The 18,061-nt window shown below is 35.8% G+C and overlaps 1 protein-coding gene across 5 annotated transcripts in view; it reads right to left on the bottom strand.

The window, feature by feature from the left end:
• Positions 1 to 18,061, bottom strand: part of CCSER1 (coiled-coil serine rich protein 1) — a 592,978-nt gene that overhangs the window by 113,035 nt on the left and 461,882 nt on the right. Inside the window, exon 10 of one of the 5 annotated variants that reach the window (XM_056489915.1) lies at positions 10,419 to 10,464. The exons of the other annotated variants lie outside the window; for them this stretch is intronic. Coding sequence (XP_056345890.1) covers positions 10,419 to 10,464 — 46 coding nt within the window. The remainder of the gene's footprint in view (positions 1 to 10,418; positions 10,465 to 18,061) is intronic. 5 annotated transcript variants of the gene reach the window in all.

Below are 18,061 nucleotides of genomic sequence, written 5' to 3'. Positions count from 1 at the left end.
TCTGTGTTCTTCATGGGAGGATTCCTTAACCTTTTCTAATGAATATTAGAAATAGCTTGTATTGTACTGATTATAATTCATTCAGGTAAAACTGACAGTATCAGATACACTGCACATGGCCAAGATAGCTAAAACCCGAATGAATTTGAACTTCAAAAGCTTTCTCCAAGCCCCAGTGAGAAAAATCACAACACACTGATCATCTCTGTCAAAGTTTTATCTACAAAAACAGTAGCTCAGAGTGGAAATTCAGACACAAACTGTAAGCAAATGAGGATTACAAAACTGTAGCTAGTGACAAGTATGTACCAAGCTGATCCCACAGTAGTATTGCCTCTCTTCTCAACCTTCACAGATTTTTATTTCCTCTTGAAAAAAAACCATTAGGAATAAACAGAACAATAAGGTTTTTCACATCAGGAACTATTTCTGATGTACAGGAGATAAAATGCAGCCAGCAAGAACTGGTTGTGCTGAAAGGCCAGCCCAGAAGCAGGCAGGGGCACACGATGACCCTGGAACAGCAGGGGTTGTTCTGTACATAAACTCATGACTACTGCAGGCTGATCCAGCCTCAGTCTTCCTGGGAGACATACAAGGAGATGAATTCGTGCCTCTGGACTGTTTCTGTGTCTAGCTAGTGAATCACACCTTTGTGCCACTGCCTATGCTTGTCTCCCAAACACCTCTGTTGGCGTGCATGATGGCATTTTGCTTGTTTGGAGTCATGCTTCAGTTAGCTTAAGTGCCTGATCCCTAAATTTCAATGTTTGAGCCTACACATAAAAACTAAATATAAGCAACCCAGGGGTAATGATGATAATATGATGAGTAAAATAGTAAATGCTAGCATGAGGCCAACTTTATGTATATCTTCACTATCCTAGCAAATAATAGTCTCTTTTAACTCTTCTTGCCATTTTTACCTATAAAAACAAGGAATACTGCATTTTTTTTTTCTAGAGAGGGGAAAGAGGGAAACTTACACAACACAAGTCATGGAGCATTTCTACTTTCTGGTTTGCTAGTCTAGGTCAAGTCATTCCCAGAGAGCTGACAGAACACTGGGGTAGAAGAATGACAGACCCCACAAGAGAAACTGAATTCTTTCCACTTGGGAATTGCCAGTGGGTTTCTTCAGCTATACTGTTAGTACAGAGGATTTTTCACTGCCAAAACATGCAATTTTAAAATAAGTAATAAAACACCCATATATCTTTATTATCAATGGTAGAGTTCATTTTTACTATGTTCATCTTTTTTCATCTCTTTTCTTTGATCTTTTAAAACCTCAAAGATCACACATACAGGGAGATGTCAACAACATTACTTATTTTTTTAAAAAGTTCTGAAAGAAGCAAAGTTCATATAATATGCTATTTTAACAACCAAATGGAGGCAATTATTAGCATTTTCAAGAGAAGGGATCTAAAAATTATTGTTACCGAGGTTTTCTATATGGCTTTTATTGTATTTTCATATAACAAATGCTTGAAATAGCTTCCAGAAAACATTCAGCAGATATTTATTTCCCAACAATAGATGACTCTAACAAAGCATATAAAAGCCTCTCATTCTTTTCCTGTATGTTTGAACTTCAGCAGTATGACCAAATGACAGTAATGAATTGACTTTCCTACAAAAGCAAAGCAGCAGATACTTTGCAGATGATAGAAATGAATGGATGAAAAGCAAAAAAATCTTCTTAGAAAAATAACTGGATGAGGAATAAACTGAGGTGATATTAAAAAGTATTATATATAATGCTGCTTAAAACTGTATGATGCCAAATATTCATTTTTAGCAAACCATACCACATTAATTGTATTTATAGTTCCTACTGATGAACTTGATAAATACCCATAGACAATTCAAGCATTAGCAATGTCTTGCTTCATCACATTAAAAACAAGTTATTAGTGGTCCATGAAGCATATCAAATCTATGGTGCTTATAGGAAAACAACAGAGTGGATCATTTGTGTAAATTCTCTCTATTAAGGTACAAACTGTCTCTTGTCTATGAGGGAGAGAACAGCAAAGGGTGCATTCACATACCTGCTTGCATGGCACAGAGAAATGCTGAATATTTTTGCTCCAACATTAAACTCTTTTCAACCATCTAAAGCAAAATGTCTGTCAGTTTGTTTTTTCCCCTACTGATAAAATGCAAATGAGATTTAAATAATAATAATAATAATAATAATAATAATAATATTAATACTTGCAAAATCTCAGAAAGGAAATCTGGGATTAAAAAGTCATGCCATGTTGGTTAAAGGCAGCTTTTTTTAATCTATTCAATGGATTTAAATACAATACAGAAAACTGTTAAATGGCTCAACAGTTGCATCAGAAGAAGAACAAATGCCATAGTTCATTATTCAGCCTATACACATCTGTAGCAATGCCAAGCAAAACACATTCATGATTATCTCTGGTCACATATGCAACAACCAGCAATGAGGCAGGAAGTGTAGTTCCACAGAATTTCTCCACTGCATTTAATGGATGATAATGGAAACTTATGAACACTGACTTGCCTATTAAGCCTTTCAGTAATTTAAGAAATCATCTTTAGCACTCCCAAATTTCATTAATCCCCTGAAGACAGAACCAGTGACCAAAACAATGAATACCACAGTTTTTCACTTACGTACATGAGAGAAAAGCACTACCATTATAAAGATTAATCAAAAAGCAAATGCAGTGTCCATAATTTTAAGTGCTGAATGCCACCCAAGGTAACTAAAATTCAAGTGTCTAGGCTGTAAGTCATCATAAAATGATTTTGCAGCTCCTCTCATCTTGGAATTTTTTTTTTTCATGATTGCATATATAAATCAGAAAAACAAGTATGTTCCTTAGTTTAAAATCTGCCTGAGACTGCTTTGCTCAAGTCTGCTCCAACATCAATGAGAAGACAGGTATGTGAAGACATGAAGTCTCTGACACTCAAAGGTCCTGAGAATGAGTCTTTTAGCCTCAGGTTTTGTATTTTCTGAGCAGAAATGTTTACTCTTCACATCAATTCCATCATATTCTTTCTCTACCAGTTTCTTTCACTGGAAGCCTTATTTTGAATTTCTATGCACTCTTCTACCCTATTATTCTATTATTACCATCAATTACATAAAGCAAGTAATTTTTCTTCATTTTCCTGATCATATTCCTATATAAACATCTGGTAACTATGTGATCAACAGAATATTTATAAAAAACAAGCAGCTGAGCTGGTAGTAGGACAAGTTTTTCACACCAAAATTTATCAATAGGCAACCTGAAAGTATGTATCACTCTTACTAAAGCACAGTAGATGGTCACTGGAGAAAGAGAAGGATTTTTTTGTGTGGAAAAGTCCAGAAACAGCAGTAATATTACAGCTGGCAAAGGGGAAGCTCTGAATGAGGGAAATCACTCCACTGACAAGGCATAAGTTAACATATGGCTACACTGACAAGTCACTACAATTCAGATATAGCTCTAAAAAAAATAGAAGAAGAAGAAAAAAAAATCACTGTCAGATTGTAGAAAACTGACTAATCAGAAATAGAATTACTTTGAGATGTAATTTATTCAGAATAAATGAAACTCTGAGTTTACTCCTGAAGGAGATCTATCAGAGATTCAATTTCATTACTCAAAATTGAGTTAGGTGAATAAGGGACTCTTCAGTTTGATGCCGGAATTAAAGTGATCAGATCAATCAGAAATATTTTGTTAGGCTTAAAATTAAATATTACTTTAATTGAAGAATTATTTACTGCGTTAACCTTATTTTTAGAATTAAAAAAAGCATCACCACTTGGAAAAGTCAATCTCATTTGGAAAACCTGAAAGCAATCATTAGCCACTTAAAAAGATAAATTACCAGGTTTAGTAGCTGAAGTTTCTTAGATTAACTGCACATGAATTGGAAAACAGAAAATAAACTTGAAAGAAAGATACAGCTTCAGAGACTGTGCATTTTTTCCCTTCTTTCATCCACAGAAGTGTTTCCCAAATTACAGACTCAGAGAAGCCTTGGTGGGAAGGGGTTTCTGAGGTTTTCCTTCACTGCCTTCTGTTTGTGACAGACATAAATTCCAGCATTAGAGATATGGAATTATCAATTCCCTGTTCATGGAAAAGTTTAATGAATTTTTGTGGAAAATATAGAGCTCAGTCTTTTTAGGAAAAAAGTTGCTAATAATTTTAATTTTTTTTTTTTTTTTTTCCTGATATGCTAGGGGGAAAGAGGTCCTACAGACTTTCATTTTGTATTGACCAAAGACATAGTCACCACAGATATTACTAATAAAAATGAAAAAAAAAACAAACCGAACTTAAGAGCGTAAACTACATCTGTTAGAAACTACAATTTCTGCTTATTTTCACAGGAACAAAGAGCTTACAAACCCCCAAAATATTAAAGGGCTTCATACAGAAATTAGCTCAAAATAAATCTTTACTACTGAACTATATTTTATGGAGGTTTTGAAGGGATAATTTTCAGAAATATTCAATTACAGGACTTGAGGCAGCTCAAGAAGCCCAGAGAATGCTTTCCTTTGACAATCTACTAGTGGTTTAAAATTTATTTTGCAAGAGCATCCCTAATTTCAATGGATTACCTCAGTTTTCACCTTTTAAATTTGAGAATAAGTGAAAAACAATGTATCTCATTTTTACACACTAGAAATGGCAGTGAAAGCAGAGACAACAAACAGAAAACAATTCTTCAAGCTCATGGCTTCTGTACTCTACTTTTCCTTGACTGAGGTGTAATCAACTCTATGAATTCAAGGCAGGACAGGAAGAAGTGATTATGTCTGAATTTAGTGAATCTCACCCTGACAGACTATTTATTCCAAAGATGAAAGACTAAGTTTTTGAAGGGCTATTCTGTCTAAACTGGACACAGTATCTGGTTTTTACAGCTACAGTCTTTTTTTTTTTTCATGTTCAGTGATAAGTCAGCCAAGATGGCCAATGTCACAGTAAGACAGCAACAACATATTTGTTTGCTTCTTCCATATTCAGACCAAGTATGCAAACCAAACTGGCTTTCAATACACCACTGTACAGAGCAGTCCAATAAATACTACTCCCCCTCATAGAGCACAAACTGATGAATAACAAAATTATCCTTCTTTTCAACCATGGAATTAAGAAACAAAGGCAAATAAAACCCACATGCTAAGCTGTCACATAAAAAACCTTTTATTTCTACTTTATATCTAAGTTCTATGTTTTTTATGAGTGGGTTCCAAATTTGCTAAATGAAATCTCCAGTCTTCAATGTTTTAAAATAATCACTTTTAAAAATTTTTCACTGTGCTAATGTTTGTTTCCATGGAAACAGGAATGAAAGCAGAAGCTGCTGTTAAAAGAATTAGAATTCTCTCCCACAAATGAAAGACTTAAAAATAATAACATATTAATAAAACAATTGTCAGAATATATATTTTTTCATCCTGCAAAAGCAGAGCAGGATCTTACATTCACTGGAGTTAATAGGTCAATAACTTTTGATTACATTACAATACGCCTAAATCACTAAGAACATATTACTGAGGTAAAAACCTGATCAAAAGATTATTCAGTTAAATAGATAATTTTCAGATTAATTTTAAATTTGAATTTAGCAGGTTACTGTCAGATAAGCTATTTTTTAGAAAGAGAACAATGAAGAAGTATAAGCCAAAAATGTAAACCAATATATGCTAAGGATTAAATATGCTAAATTATTTACATAATTTATTTCCAATGCTGTTCTCTAATTTTCTTGAAAGTGAATTACTTCCATTAAAACCTGTCTGGAGGTCTTTTACAATTAGTCAGACACAGTTCTATGCTCTAGCCAAATTGTAATGGAATATATATCTGAATATTCTACATCATTTTCTTAGTGAGATGTTCAATCTGAAGAACTCACATCTGGCCTATGGTTGGAAGGAGTTTTGCATCCTTCTGTGAGGGTAAAACCTCCTCATAAAGCTAAAAACACACTGTTCTATTTCCCTATGCTTTCAATTTTTATCCTACATAGAAGAGAATTCTGATAGATAAACCTTTATTACCATGGTATGACTTAAGAAACATGCAGGTACTATAATAAGCTTTTATGAAGCATTGTTTTAACCAAACTACTGCTTGCATCTCAGCTCCAAATACTTCTCTTAACTCTACAAGAAAATGACTCCTGGTACTTTTTCCCAAGAGATTCTGTTTAGCCTAGTATGCCAGCCTATTCATTACAAATTCCATCAAAACTCTGAAATAAAACATTTTAAATCTTTTCATTCACAACACAGTCATTTACCACAACCACCTTGGGTTTTGCTCTTTATCAGAAAACCACTCCATTGAAAAAGATTTCTTCCCCTGCAGTGCACCATGAATCAAAAAAATAGTTCATTTCTTTAAAAGTTATTTCCTTGTTTTCTCCTTCTGCTTGACCAAAGAAGCTGTCTAGTGCTTTGAAATAACTTGACAGTGGACAAGTACAACTGTCTATATTAGGAACTTAATTCTTGTAATTTCAGTTCTACATATTTTCTGCTGTAACTAAAATCACCACCATTTAAAATGATGTGTTTGTATTTGTCCTAAGTAACTAACCTTCATGAGATTGCAACATTAAAATGTCATTTATGAAACAACTAAGAATCCCTAAGTTTTGATGTTAGGTTGGTTTATTTTTAATTTTTCTTTGTATAAAATTCCAAGCCAAGAAGATTAGTTTAGCTGCACTCATTTCTGGTGCTTTCCTTATCATTAGATGGTATGAAATTCTTTGGATGTTATATGGCTATTTCAAGCATCTGATCCATTTTTTTCTGTCTGTAAAACTGATTTTCAGGTACCACATAACTGCATTGATTTTTGATGCCTTCCAACTCTGTTTCAGGAACATCTATTATAGCAAGGCTCTTCCTATGCTATTTCTTCTCATTGATTTCTTCAAAATAGTGCAAATCAAAACAGGTAAGCATTTTTCATCTCCCAAATTACATGTAAACGATTATGTATATTTTAAAAATGTACTACCACTGTCACATTCAATTAACAATTACTTTCAGCCTGAGGACATTTCAGGACAAATAAGGAAAAATACTTGTAATTAAGTCTTTACAAAAAGGACCAAAGACATAAAAATGTTAAAGATTGTCACCTGGTGCAAGATTCACTATGCTTTAATACATGATATAAACCTACAGTCTAACATGCACTTTTGCAGGACAAGGGTGCAGTTTGAAGGAAATCTTGCAACAAACATATGTGTTTTCAGAATGGTGGGTTTTCTCTACTCCATGTGTTTAACTGGGGTATTTGTGCTTCCACTCCATGTGATGAACAAGCAACAGGAGAAAACATGAGAGCTTTTTTCTCCCTAAGGCAATCATAGTGCAATTCTGCCAAAAAATCTGCAGCTACATTTTGTTTTGATACTACATTTTATTTAGTCATAACTGTATTTTGTAAATCTGTGTTTTGCCTTTAGGTCAGCTGTACTCCAATGACCAAAGCTCAGTCAGACAACTATCATTAGACTTCTGAGGACATCTATATTGACCTTGTACACCCCATTCAGTTTATCCCCTGTCCTTGTATCTTATTTGGTTGCTAATTACAGATGCTCTCATATTTTTTGTTAGTTTGAATTGTACATTTTTTCTCCACTCCTGCTGGTGTCTTTATTGTAAAATAGAAACAGAGTTGCAATCCATTCAAAATCAGAAGGCAAGATTTTATGGTGTGGAAAGGATTCTTAACTCCTATCCTGTAATTTATTTGTTATCGTTATATTCAGTGTCTCAGACTTTATAGCCAGAGTGTTGCAATGTCCTATGAGTAGAAGATATTTATTTTAAAATGGCTTATAAACAGCATCTCAGCCTCAACCCTTACTGCTTTGCCACATTTCACCAGCAGCTCCTCTGGGCCCTGAGCTCCAAGAGCAAATGCCATAACAAGCACGGCACAGATGCCACTCAATGTCTATGACAGCTTTGGATGCCCAGAGGTGCTTCCCAGTGACTTCCAACCCCACCACTGAGCACCTCCTGCTCACTCTGCAGGTCAAGCAGCCACAAGTGCCCTGTAGTCTAAAACATCTCACATGAACTGAGATCAGATTACTCTTTCTTGCCTCTTGCACTGCAGCAGAGTTACTGTAGGATCACTGGTCACACCACCTGGAAGAAAATATTCCTGCTGCCTTTCAGTTTCAGTGTAAAAGGACACAGCACTCATTCAGTAGCACTGCTGCCCTGGATTCCCACACATCCTCATTTCCCATTTTGGCACATGAACAGCAACATCCAGCACTTTGCAAGGACAGAAAAGTTATCCCCAGCAAATAAAAGACAATGTCAGGATGTTCAAGCTCTCATTTTAACTTTCTGTTAGACCTTTACCACAACACTCATAGTTCCATATAACATTTGCCTACCAAAACATGTAAAAAAAGGAAACACCTGGCTGAAGTAGCTCACCTGGATATTGTCAGCTCCCTTATTTACAAGGGACTTTTTGTTTCCTTTTGCTTCAAAGTTAAGCTGTTGACACACTCTATATATGCTGCTTTAAACTTCTCATGTTTCACCATTTCAGTGATGTGTTTTACTGTTATTTCATCAAGAAAAAGTGGAAATTCTGACCACTTCTCCCAGTCCAATCATACACATATTTAACCCAACCATTATCCATTCCTCTGTCTATTTCAGAGCTTTGCATCTTCATTTTGTTACACAAATTTTAACCTGTCTTTGCCAGAAAAACATGTTTTGTGCTTTCCACACCTTCCCTTGTTCTCAAATCCATGACACTTCATTCTGTGTCACTTCATTATTCACCTCAAATAGGGGCTCCATTCAAGAAAGGAAGTGGACATGTTGATTATTTATAATAAAGCATGTTAAAGCATGTTGTTTCAGTGTGTTTCCAAAGTCTTCACCAAGGTTGTTAATCATATGAATCAGTAGCAGGACAAATTTAAAAGAGAGTAAGCTAGCCAGAAATTCAAATTTTCATTTTAGCAGACTGCTAAGTGACATACATATTGGATGAAAAATAACTTCAGCATTGTTCTTCTGAAGGACGCAGTGAGAATATTAATTCTTTACACCATACCTTAAATAACTGTAATAGGAGCACAATTATATTTCATGAAGAGTGTTACATCTTGGTATTTTTTTTCTTCCCTTAGATATACCCAGTAGGATAGGAACATCTTAGATAATTGCACAGAAGAAAGGACAGTCATATACAGATCATATTTTTGGTTACTTTTGCAAGACCCACACTCACAGACAAATGCTGTATGTTTTCCTAGGAATACACAAGAGCAGCACCAGTGAATTTACACAAGCAACATGTTCCAAGACTGCCAACAATGAAGCATCAGTCAAACTGCACTGTATTTATGAATCAGCCTGTAATGTTGTATTATAATGAATCTGTTCCACATTCAGCGGTGTGATGCAGTGCACAGTAATTATAATAATGCAGTGCATGGCTGTAGCTCATCATATGCATATGGAAGACACCAATGCCTTTAGGATGGACATTAACTCAAGGTAGGAGGAGAAAGACAGAAATAAGGAATGTAAGAAAGTCCTCATCTCAAAGTCTGATGGTATTCTGAGGATCTACATTCAATATACACACTCACACCTGAACACTGTTAATGCAGCGGAGAGATCATCTGGAATTAGAATGCAAGCCTTTCTCTTTTTTTTTATTTTTTCTTTTTTTAAAATATATAGTACATTTTGTTTGTGATTTCTTGGGGTTTTGGTGGAAAATGAGGGAATTTAATTTAAAAGAAAGATTATTTATCATCAATAGTTTCAATGGATTTAAGAAAAAAAATGAATGAAATCCCTTTCTAAAAGTTCCCTTTTCTCCCCAGCTCAGCAGATGGACTTGTTCTTCAAATTAACTAGAAGGAAAGTCCTATAAGGAATAAAACTAGTCTCAGTAATGTCTGCCTTAGAACATATTGTTTGATTTTTGTTTCTTTGTTTTTTGAGGTCCAGATTATTTTTTTTTCTTTTGTCTGCACAATGGAGAGATTAATTTGAAGAATAGGAAAAGGAGATTAGTTTTAACAAAACTACTCATTACCATGTTGCACACATGACCTGATAACATTATTCTTATTCCCCTCCAGACTTTGAGTCATTATGGTATTTTCTTCCCTGCTTGCAAGTCTACAGCGCAGCCCCATTTCATGATGTGCTGAACAAAACACAACAAAGAAATAAAGAAGGGGTCAATAGAAGCTGTTAGCTACAAACACATTACAGGCAATATACAACACCACTGGTTGCATATTGACCTCAGGGCATTAACTCTAGATTGGCATGCCATGCTACAGCACATGAACACATAGTCATCTTTACAACACAGAGCGGAATTGGAGAGACTCACATAATTGCCTGCGAGAAGGTACAGGAGCACTTCCAAATGCTGTGCCCTGTAAATAAAACACATTTTTTTTTTTTTTTTTTGGAGCAAAGGATGTCAGATTATCAGCAGCAGCAAATGAAAAAAATGACAGGACATGAAGAAAATGAAGGCAGTGAGTTGAAATAGAGACTGTTTAGATAGAGGAGTTGATTGTTACTGAAGAACTGCAGTTCCTATTTTCAGATAAACATAAATTATAGTGGAGGACGTTCTGTGAGTAATCCACCCATCAGTGAACACAATGAACCAAAAAGAGAGAAAGGAGAAAGAAAGGAGACAGGAAAAAAGTATCAGCATAAGACAGGCATGCTCACACTTGTCAAAAATTAAATTTGATGGAAAGGACAATGTACAGAGTATATATTAATATGAATTCCTTTACAATTATGACACCAATGTCTCAGCTGATACTGTCACTGCTGGAAGGTATATTTCAAACAGGTAGGAAGGAGAGTGTGTGCAGTACTGTTTGGTTCTTGCCAGTTCCTCCTCATTTTGTCTCCATAATTCTTTTAACATGTCCTCACTGGGTCAGTTTTATGCCAGCTGAAAGGAAGCAGCTCTATTAAATCCCTGATCAATACATAGAGTGCTTCATCTTTTGTGTATTACACCAGCAATTACCACCCATCTCTAAAATACCAACTGTGCATGTAAACAAAGCATGAACCAAATACCAAGCAAGTCACACCAGTCAGGATCTGTACATGCATCTCTTCCCAGTGCCATCCCCTATTCACACAATCTCCCTCAGCCCACTCCCCCTCAAAGCAACAAATCAATCCCAGAAAAACAAACCAACAAGAGAAAGAAAGGAGATGACTAGGTAAAGAGAAGCTCTAGTATATAAAATTTGAAAAGCACTGTTAAAAACAATGTTGTCTCATTCTGAATCTAGATCATGAATCAGAGTTTTGTTTTGAGTAGATGTCCAAGACTGCATCCTTCTTCCCAATGTAAAAGGGCCTACTGATCATTTGGACTGGGTAGCCAAGGATGACTAATTACAGTAATATTTATATTGGAAGTATTGCCTTAAAAAATAACTGGTCAAACACCTGAAACTTATGAGACTTGAGTGGATCTTGGCTTCCATTTTGACTTCCACTATCTTTCTGAAGTCAAGGCTGGGAACTGATTTACCAGACATTCAGACAGGGCAAGGCACTGGCTCTTGGAGATAATTTTCTCTTTCAGGTCTTATGAAATTCCATTTTCCTTTGCCTAGGATGAGTGAAGCATATATATGCTAGAACTTATCACAGTTCAACAGTTTCAGTCACACAGAACTTTTTTTCTATCCTCTCTATGCGGTATAATGCTTAATTCTAAGTGTCTAGGACTGTCAGTGGTCAATACTGTACTGAGTTTTCCAAGTCTTGTGATTCCTAGAAATGCAGAGCCTTACACAAAGATAATGTTATGAATAATATAGAGGCATTGCAGATGACTATTTACCCTGCAGTTAATAAGTTAATGGTTTACCAAAGTCAGCACACTCATCTGAACTTGTAAGTGGTGAATCCTTCCCCACCTTTTTGCTTCTCAATTTTAACTGAGAGACCAAATACATAACAGCATGTCCCAAATGACACTGATTTTTATACATTTTAAAGGTATTCCTGAATACACCTGTGAGGAGAAAATAGACATCAGTACCTGACAAGCTTGATCTCAGGTACCCATCAAGATCTGGAAGCCTCTAAAAGTGTCAGGATGCCTAATTTATAACACCTGACCTATTCAGAAAGCCAACGAGGGCAGTTTTTTAGCACTGCTTTGCACAAGAACACAATACAAGAAAAAACATTTGTTCAGGTCTTGATTCCTGCCTCCATCTTACAGCCTTTGTCATAAAATATATTGAGATTTCAATCTGAAGTGCTTGCTGGCCTGAGAGGGCCAGGGTGGCTTGAGGCTTAAGTACTCTACACAATCAGATCAACTTATTTAATATTTACCATAGCATCAGATGCTGAACTAAGCACTAACCAGTAATTAACTCATGCTTAGCATAGATTCCCATCTTCCCAGTGAAAGAACGGCATAGACTAATTTTTCTACACATTCCTGTGCCAAGCAATTTAGTGCTACAGTCTGTTTCTCAAAAGGGAAAGTAAGAGAGACTTTTATCTTTCTGCCTTCATATATCTGCAGCATCCCCTCATTGTTAATGCAGGAATGTTTGATTACCCAAGACAGCTCTAAAATGAATGTGGATTTTATACACCAGACAAGCAGATACACAGTTGTTCCGTTTACATTCCTTCAGTCAGTCATTCCTAATTTCTTTTCACTTAGCTTTCAGAAATGCAATCAGAACATTACAAAACTCAGTTCTTTTTGAAAACACTATCAATTTTTAATCTTGTCAAGGTGAGAGTATGACACAGTTTCTGTCAGAAGTCGCAGTTATGTATTTGCTGAAAACTCCAATGAACTCTATAAGGGAATATGGCATTTAGTTCCCACTGCTGTTTTGTTTCTCACATCCTCACGTTGAACAGAAGTTACTGTCAGCTTTTCAAAGTAATGACTGAAAACACCAGCCAGTCTAAATATTTATGACTGTAGCTATTCTGGGACAACAGTAGCAAGAAAGTCCAAGTGAAAAGGGTTCATAATTCCATCTCCTCAAAAAGCCAAATATCCAAGTATGTATTAGTTTGCTGTTCAAAGGAAGCTTTTCACTAAAAATACTTTACCAATTTTATACGTTTCCTACATCTGTCTGAACACTAAAGTTATGATTTCACCTGTTATTAACTGAATATAGTGACTGAAGTCCTTTGAGTTCACCTTAAGCACTTGAAAATCTGAGTACTGCAATATATGAAACAATCAAATCAATACAGCTAAATACCCCCTCTGCAGCATAACTACACAGATATTGCTGTTCTTTTTCTGTCACTTTCTATGAGGAATCTCCACAAAGATGTGTATTGACAACAGACCAATCAATGTCAGAAATAAGAAGAGCTCGCTTCCCATCAAATGAATATTTTTCCAATAAATGCCCTCTCTTCCCTTAGAGCATGAACCCACCTACTACATGGTGAAAAGGCACATAAAAAAAAAAAAAAGACATCCCCCCCAAACAACCCAAAACCTCTAAACCATCCCAACCTCATGTTATGATTTTAAAAGAGGCTAACTCATGATATGCAACATTCTCCCTAGAAGTTTCCCTAGCACCTAGTAGTTTGACATGAACTTGGAATACAAACATATCCCTTTTTTCTCATCACAGAAATCAGACAAATACCACAGAATGTTTCAAAACACTGATACAAACTAAAAAGCACAGGCTTAGAAGACAGGTAATACTGAAGTGTTAGTTATTACCATATTAAAAAATAAAAAGTCAACTGATCTCACAACTGCTAAGAAAGATAATTTCACATCAGTACATGATGGCAAAATACCACTGTAAGATATCATAGAGACAGAAAGACTTGCTGTATCACTCCCACATTCACCTGTAAGAACAGAATATGTTTCTTTCATAAAGAGAGTGACTATTAAAGTGGTAAGATGTGCTTTGGTGTGATGGCTTTCACTTGCATGACGCAGCACCTCACCAGCAGAGTGTGTCAATGAAGTAACTCAGAGTATTCTGCTGCTACTCTGAGCTCAGGAGTGAGTTCAGTAAAGGCTGCCTTGGATCTACTACTTTTCCAGTGCAGTATCTCTTAAAAGGTTTTATATATGTAAGTTAATCAAATATAATGACATGAGCATGTCTTCAGATATGGTGCCACCAGTTTCTAAGAGATGCAGACTTCCATCAAACTTCAGGTTCTTTCTTCAAAGTTTCAATTTTGGTGCAACAAACTAATTCATGAACACCTTGATCATTGGATTTTACTATACATATTTAACCTGCACTCATTTTGGTTTCAAGGTTTTTACATCGCGATGGAAAAATCTGCTTTTGTCACCCATTTTTTGTGTGAGCTGATTCAATGGGACTATGCCAGTCAGAATACTGTTTTCTACCTGAAATTCATATACAACCTTTTAGCCTTAAATCAATTTCTAATTAAAAAAAAAAAATCCCACTTAAAAATTTATTTAAAAAAATTCCCATTGAAAATTTTAAGTGCTGAGACCATTTCTACTTATATAGAAACCATCCATCCTTGAAGCTCGTTTTGACAAGTTGAATCCAGAGATGGGAAGATCCTAGACTTTGGAAGAATAGAAAGATTCAGAAATCATCTGAATAAATATAAATGAAAAATCAGAGTCAAACCAGATATATTAAAAAGGAACACCAGCACTTTAAAGCCAAGCTCAAGCAGAACAGAAATTTTCTTTTCAGAACGATGGGATTAGAAAATGCTAAAGAAACCTCAATTAACCTCCCCATTATTTTTCACAGACAATTGTTTACAACTCAATATCTTCTGTAGCATTATCCAAACTTTAATAATGGCCAACATTCAGTCTTTACATTCCCTCTGATCAAAAACTGCTTATCATATGTGTCTTTTTCCTTTATTAGATTTCAGATCGCAATGTGCTTTACCTTTAACAAAGAAAGAGGAGAAAATGTTTTGTTCCTGTGGTGGCATAAAATAACATAAGGCCTTCATACAATTCCAAAATATTCAAATGTATATGCAATTGAAGATGATAGCACATAATCACATACATTTATTTTCATTTTTTTGAAAGCTATGCCAGGCATGAACAAATTACTAAAAGAAAATAACCCCAAGAGCAAATGTGGCTCCACAGACTTTAGATATATTATTATAAATATGTTTCTCTTCAAAATGCATTCCAATCTGAACTTATAGCTCAATAAGGAAGACATATTTCCATCTTAAAGTTATCAGTAAATATTTTACTAGCAGTCTCTTGGCGCATTTTCAACTCTGAATCAACATTTACATGCACTTTTCAACAATCTGCTTCCACATATGAGTAAAGCTTTTGCACCAGAGTTTGGATTGCAATCTCATATGGCCAAACTACAATACTACCTCAGATCTAGATACAATCAGATGAGGCAGTAACAGTCCTTCTGAGTACTTACAATCCCTTACCTGATAGTGATAGGATACATGTTTCAAATGGATAATCCAAGGAATGTTTCTGTACAGCTAGCTCCCCTCTAACTTGGATGTTTCCTCATAGGGCCTCTTGAGAGACAAAAACCTGTTCAAGTTACTTAGGTAGAAATTTCTAATAAATTGTCGGTCCCTGCATGTCCCAACATCTGCTGAAATACTCTTCCTACATTTAAAGACAACTTTTTGCAAACATAATACAAAAATTTAATAGGAAAATATTAACTAGTTTGCAGATATCTCATTCACACTATAGATATTATGTTACATAATTGCTCATTCATTTGATCTTCTGATTCTTTATCTTTTTGGGAGACTTAAGGGAACTTGAATTTAGGTATCCCTGCCCTCATTTTAACACAAGTTGATTTAAAGCCATCCTGCTTTGCTCATTTAAGTCTTTTGTGAACTTGATTTTTCAGGTCTCTTAGGCACTAATGCCTATGACATCTTTCCTTTAAAGCATCTCCTCCGTACATGCTTCAGTAAATTGTTCCTATTTTAGGGCTGTGCATTAGAAATTCACACTGAATTTCCAATGGGCAGCCTCAGTACTTAGTCAACTTCCACCCCTTCTCTCATTCTTCTAAGCCCCTTGCTCCTGCCAAAAGCCATCCTTCTGCTGACAGTCTGATCCAGGCTGACCCCATGGATTTCGGTCCTCTTACACTAACTAAATTTACCACTTTTTTGTCTTGCACCTGGTTCATAACTATGACATCCAACTTTGCAAAGTGAAGTTCAGCCATTGTTTGGCAAAAAATTCATGATCTCTTTAAAAACAACAACAAAGTAATTCATCCCATTATATAGCAAGTCAATTTGGCACCTATTTTAAAGACAATTAGAGACCTTCAATGCTATAAATTGCCACATACATTACATAGTGTGTCACAGAAGAAACTCCCCACCATCTAAATTCATTTCATGTCAGAAAAAGACTTTTTGCTGACCTATGTTTAGTACAGGGTTCTAGATGGCTTAAGAAATTCCGGGTACCACACTGCCTCTCAGTGCACATTGCCTTTCCAGGTGGAGTGGATGTGTCATTCCATATGTGACCACTCTACCTGGCAGCAACCCCTGTGGGTGAATCTGATATTCTTCAGCAGCAGACACAGTGATTCTGAGACATGGCTACACCAGGTTGGGATTTTTTTGAAGATTTCCCTTATTTAGCACTAAGTCACTCACTGCATCAACCATGAGAAACTTTGTTCACTAGATTCCAAGGGAGGCAAAAAGACAAATGATTGTTTGTGAAATTAATTCTCATTTTTAGCAATTGTTTTTGTCTATACAACTATCTTCAGATATACACATATGCATTAGAAGTGTATACAGAACATCCAAAATCATTCAGAAATACCAGTATAGTATAGATGTATGCACACCCTATTGATTTATTGTTACACAACCTACACCATTCTAGTTGGAGGAGACCTTTGTGGGTTACACAGTTCCTCCTCCTGCTCAAAGCCCCTGGTCAACAATAAATTCTGACTTAACCACCCCTAAATTAAAAATTCAATAGAGGTAAGGGCAGAGACCATTGGATGATTATATCTAGATCAGAACATAATGCTGCAGTAAATGTTTGTACAAAGCTTAACTAAATACCTAGGGATTCATATTCCAATTTTAATTTAATCAGAATATAATGCTGAAGCACACATTTACAGCTACCTTTTCAGCTCAGCTCATATTTTGACTAGAGCTCATTTATTTCTTAAAATAACCCCTCCATGGTTTTATAAAAAACAATGTTAATGCTAAAAAGAAATATATGACAATGAACAATAGTGCTGGTTTTGGCTGGAGTAGAGTTTATTTTCTTCACAGTGGCTGGTATGGAGCTACTTTTTGGATTTGTGCTGAACACAGGTAGGATAATATAGAGATGCTTTTGCTACTGCTGAGCAAAGCTTAAACAGACCCAAGATATTTTCAGGTTCTCATACTGTCATGCTGGAAGGGAATTTGGGGGTGCACAGGAAGCTAAAAGGAGACCCAGACAGGACCCAAGCTGACCAAAGGGATATTCCATCTTCTATGAACTCGTGCTCAGTATATAAAGAGACAGGAAGAAGGAGAAAGGGGAGAACATTTGGAGGGATGGTGTTTGTCTTCTCAAGTCACTGTTACATGTGCTGAGGCCCTGCTCTCCTGGGCATGGCTGAACACCTGCCTGCCCATGGGAAGCACTGAATCAATTCCTTGGTTTGCTTGTATGTGTGGCTTTTGCTTTACCTAGTCAAATGCCTGCATCTCAACCAAAGAGTTTTCTAACTTTGCACTTCTGATTCTCTCCCCTATCCCACTGGTGAGGGAATGGGTGAGTGGCTGGGGTTAAAACATGATAACATTTTAAATGTGGACTTTTCTCCTCTTGCAAGCTGCAAGACTATTCACATGCCTAGAAAGTGCAGATCTGCAATGTTTGCTTTGCCACATTACATAAATCCTTCCACATACATAAATACTTCCACGGTTCTGTATACTATTTCCTGTAACTGTCATTGTCAG

Source organism: Oenanthe melanoleuca, chromosome 4 (genome assembly GCF_029582105.1).
Source record: "Oenanthe melanoleuca isolate GR-GAL-2019-014 chromosome 4, OMel1.0, whole genome shotgun sequence".
In the NCBI taxonomy this organism is placed as follows: Eukaryota; Metazoa; Chordata; class Aves; order Passeriformes; family Muscicapidae; genus Oenanthe; species Oenanthe melanoleuca.
This window is presented reverse-complemented; position numbering and strand designations above follow the sequence as displayed.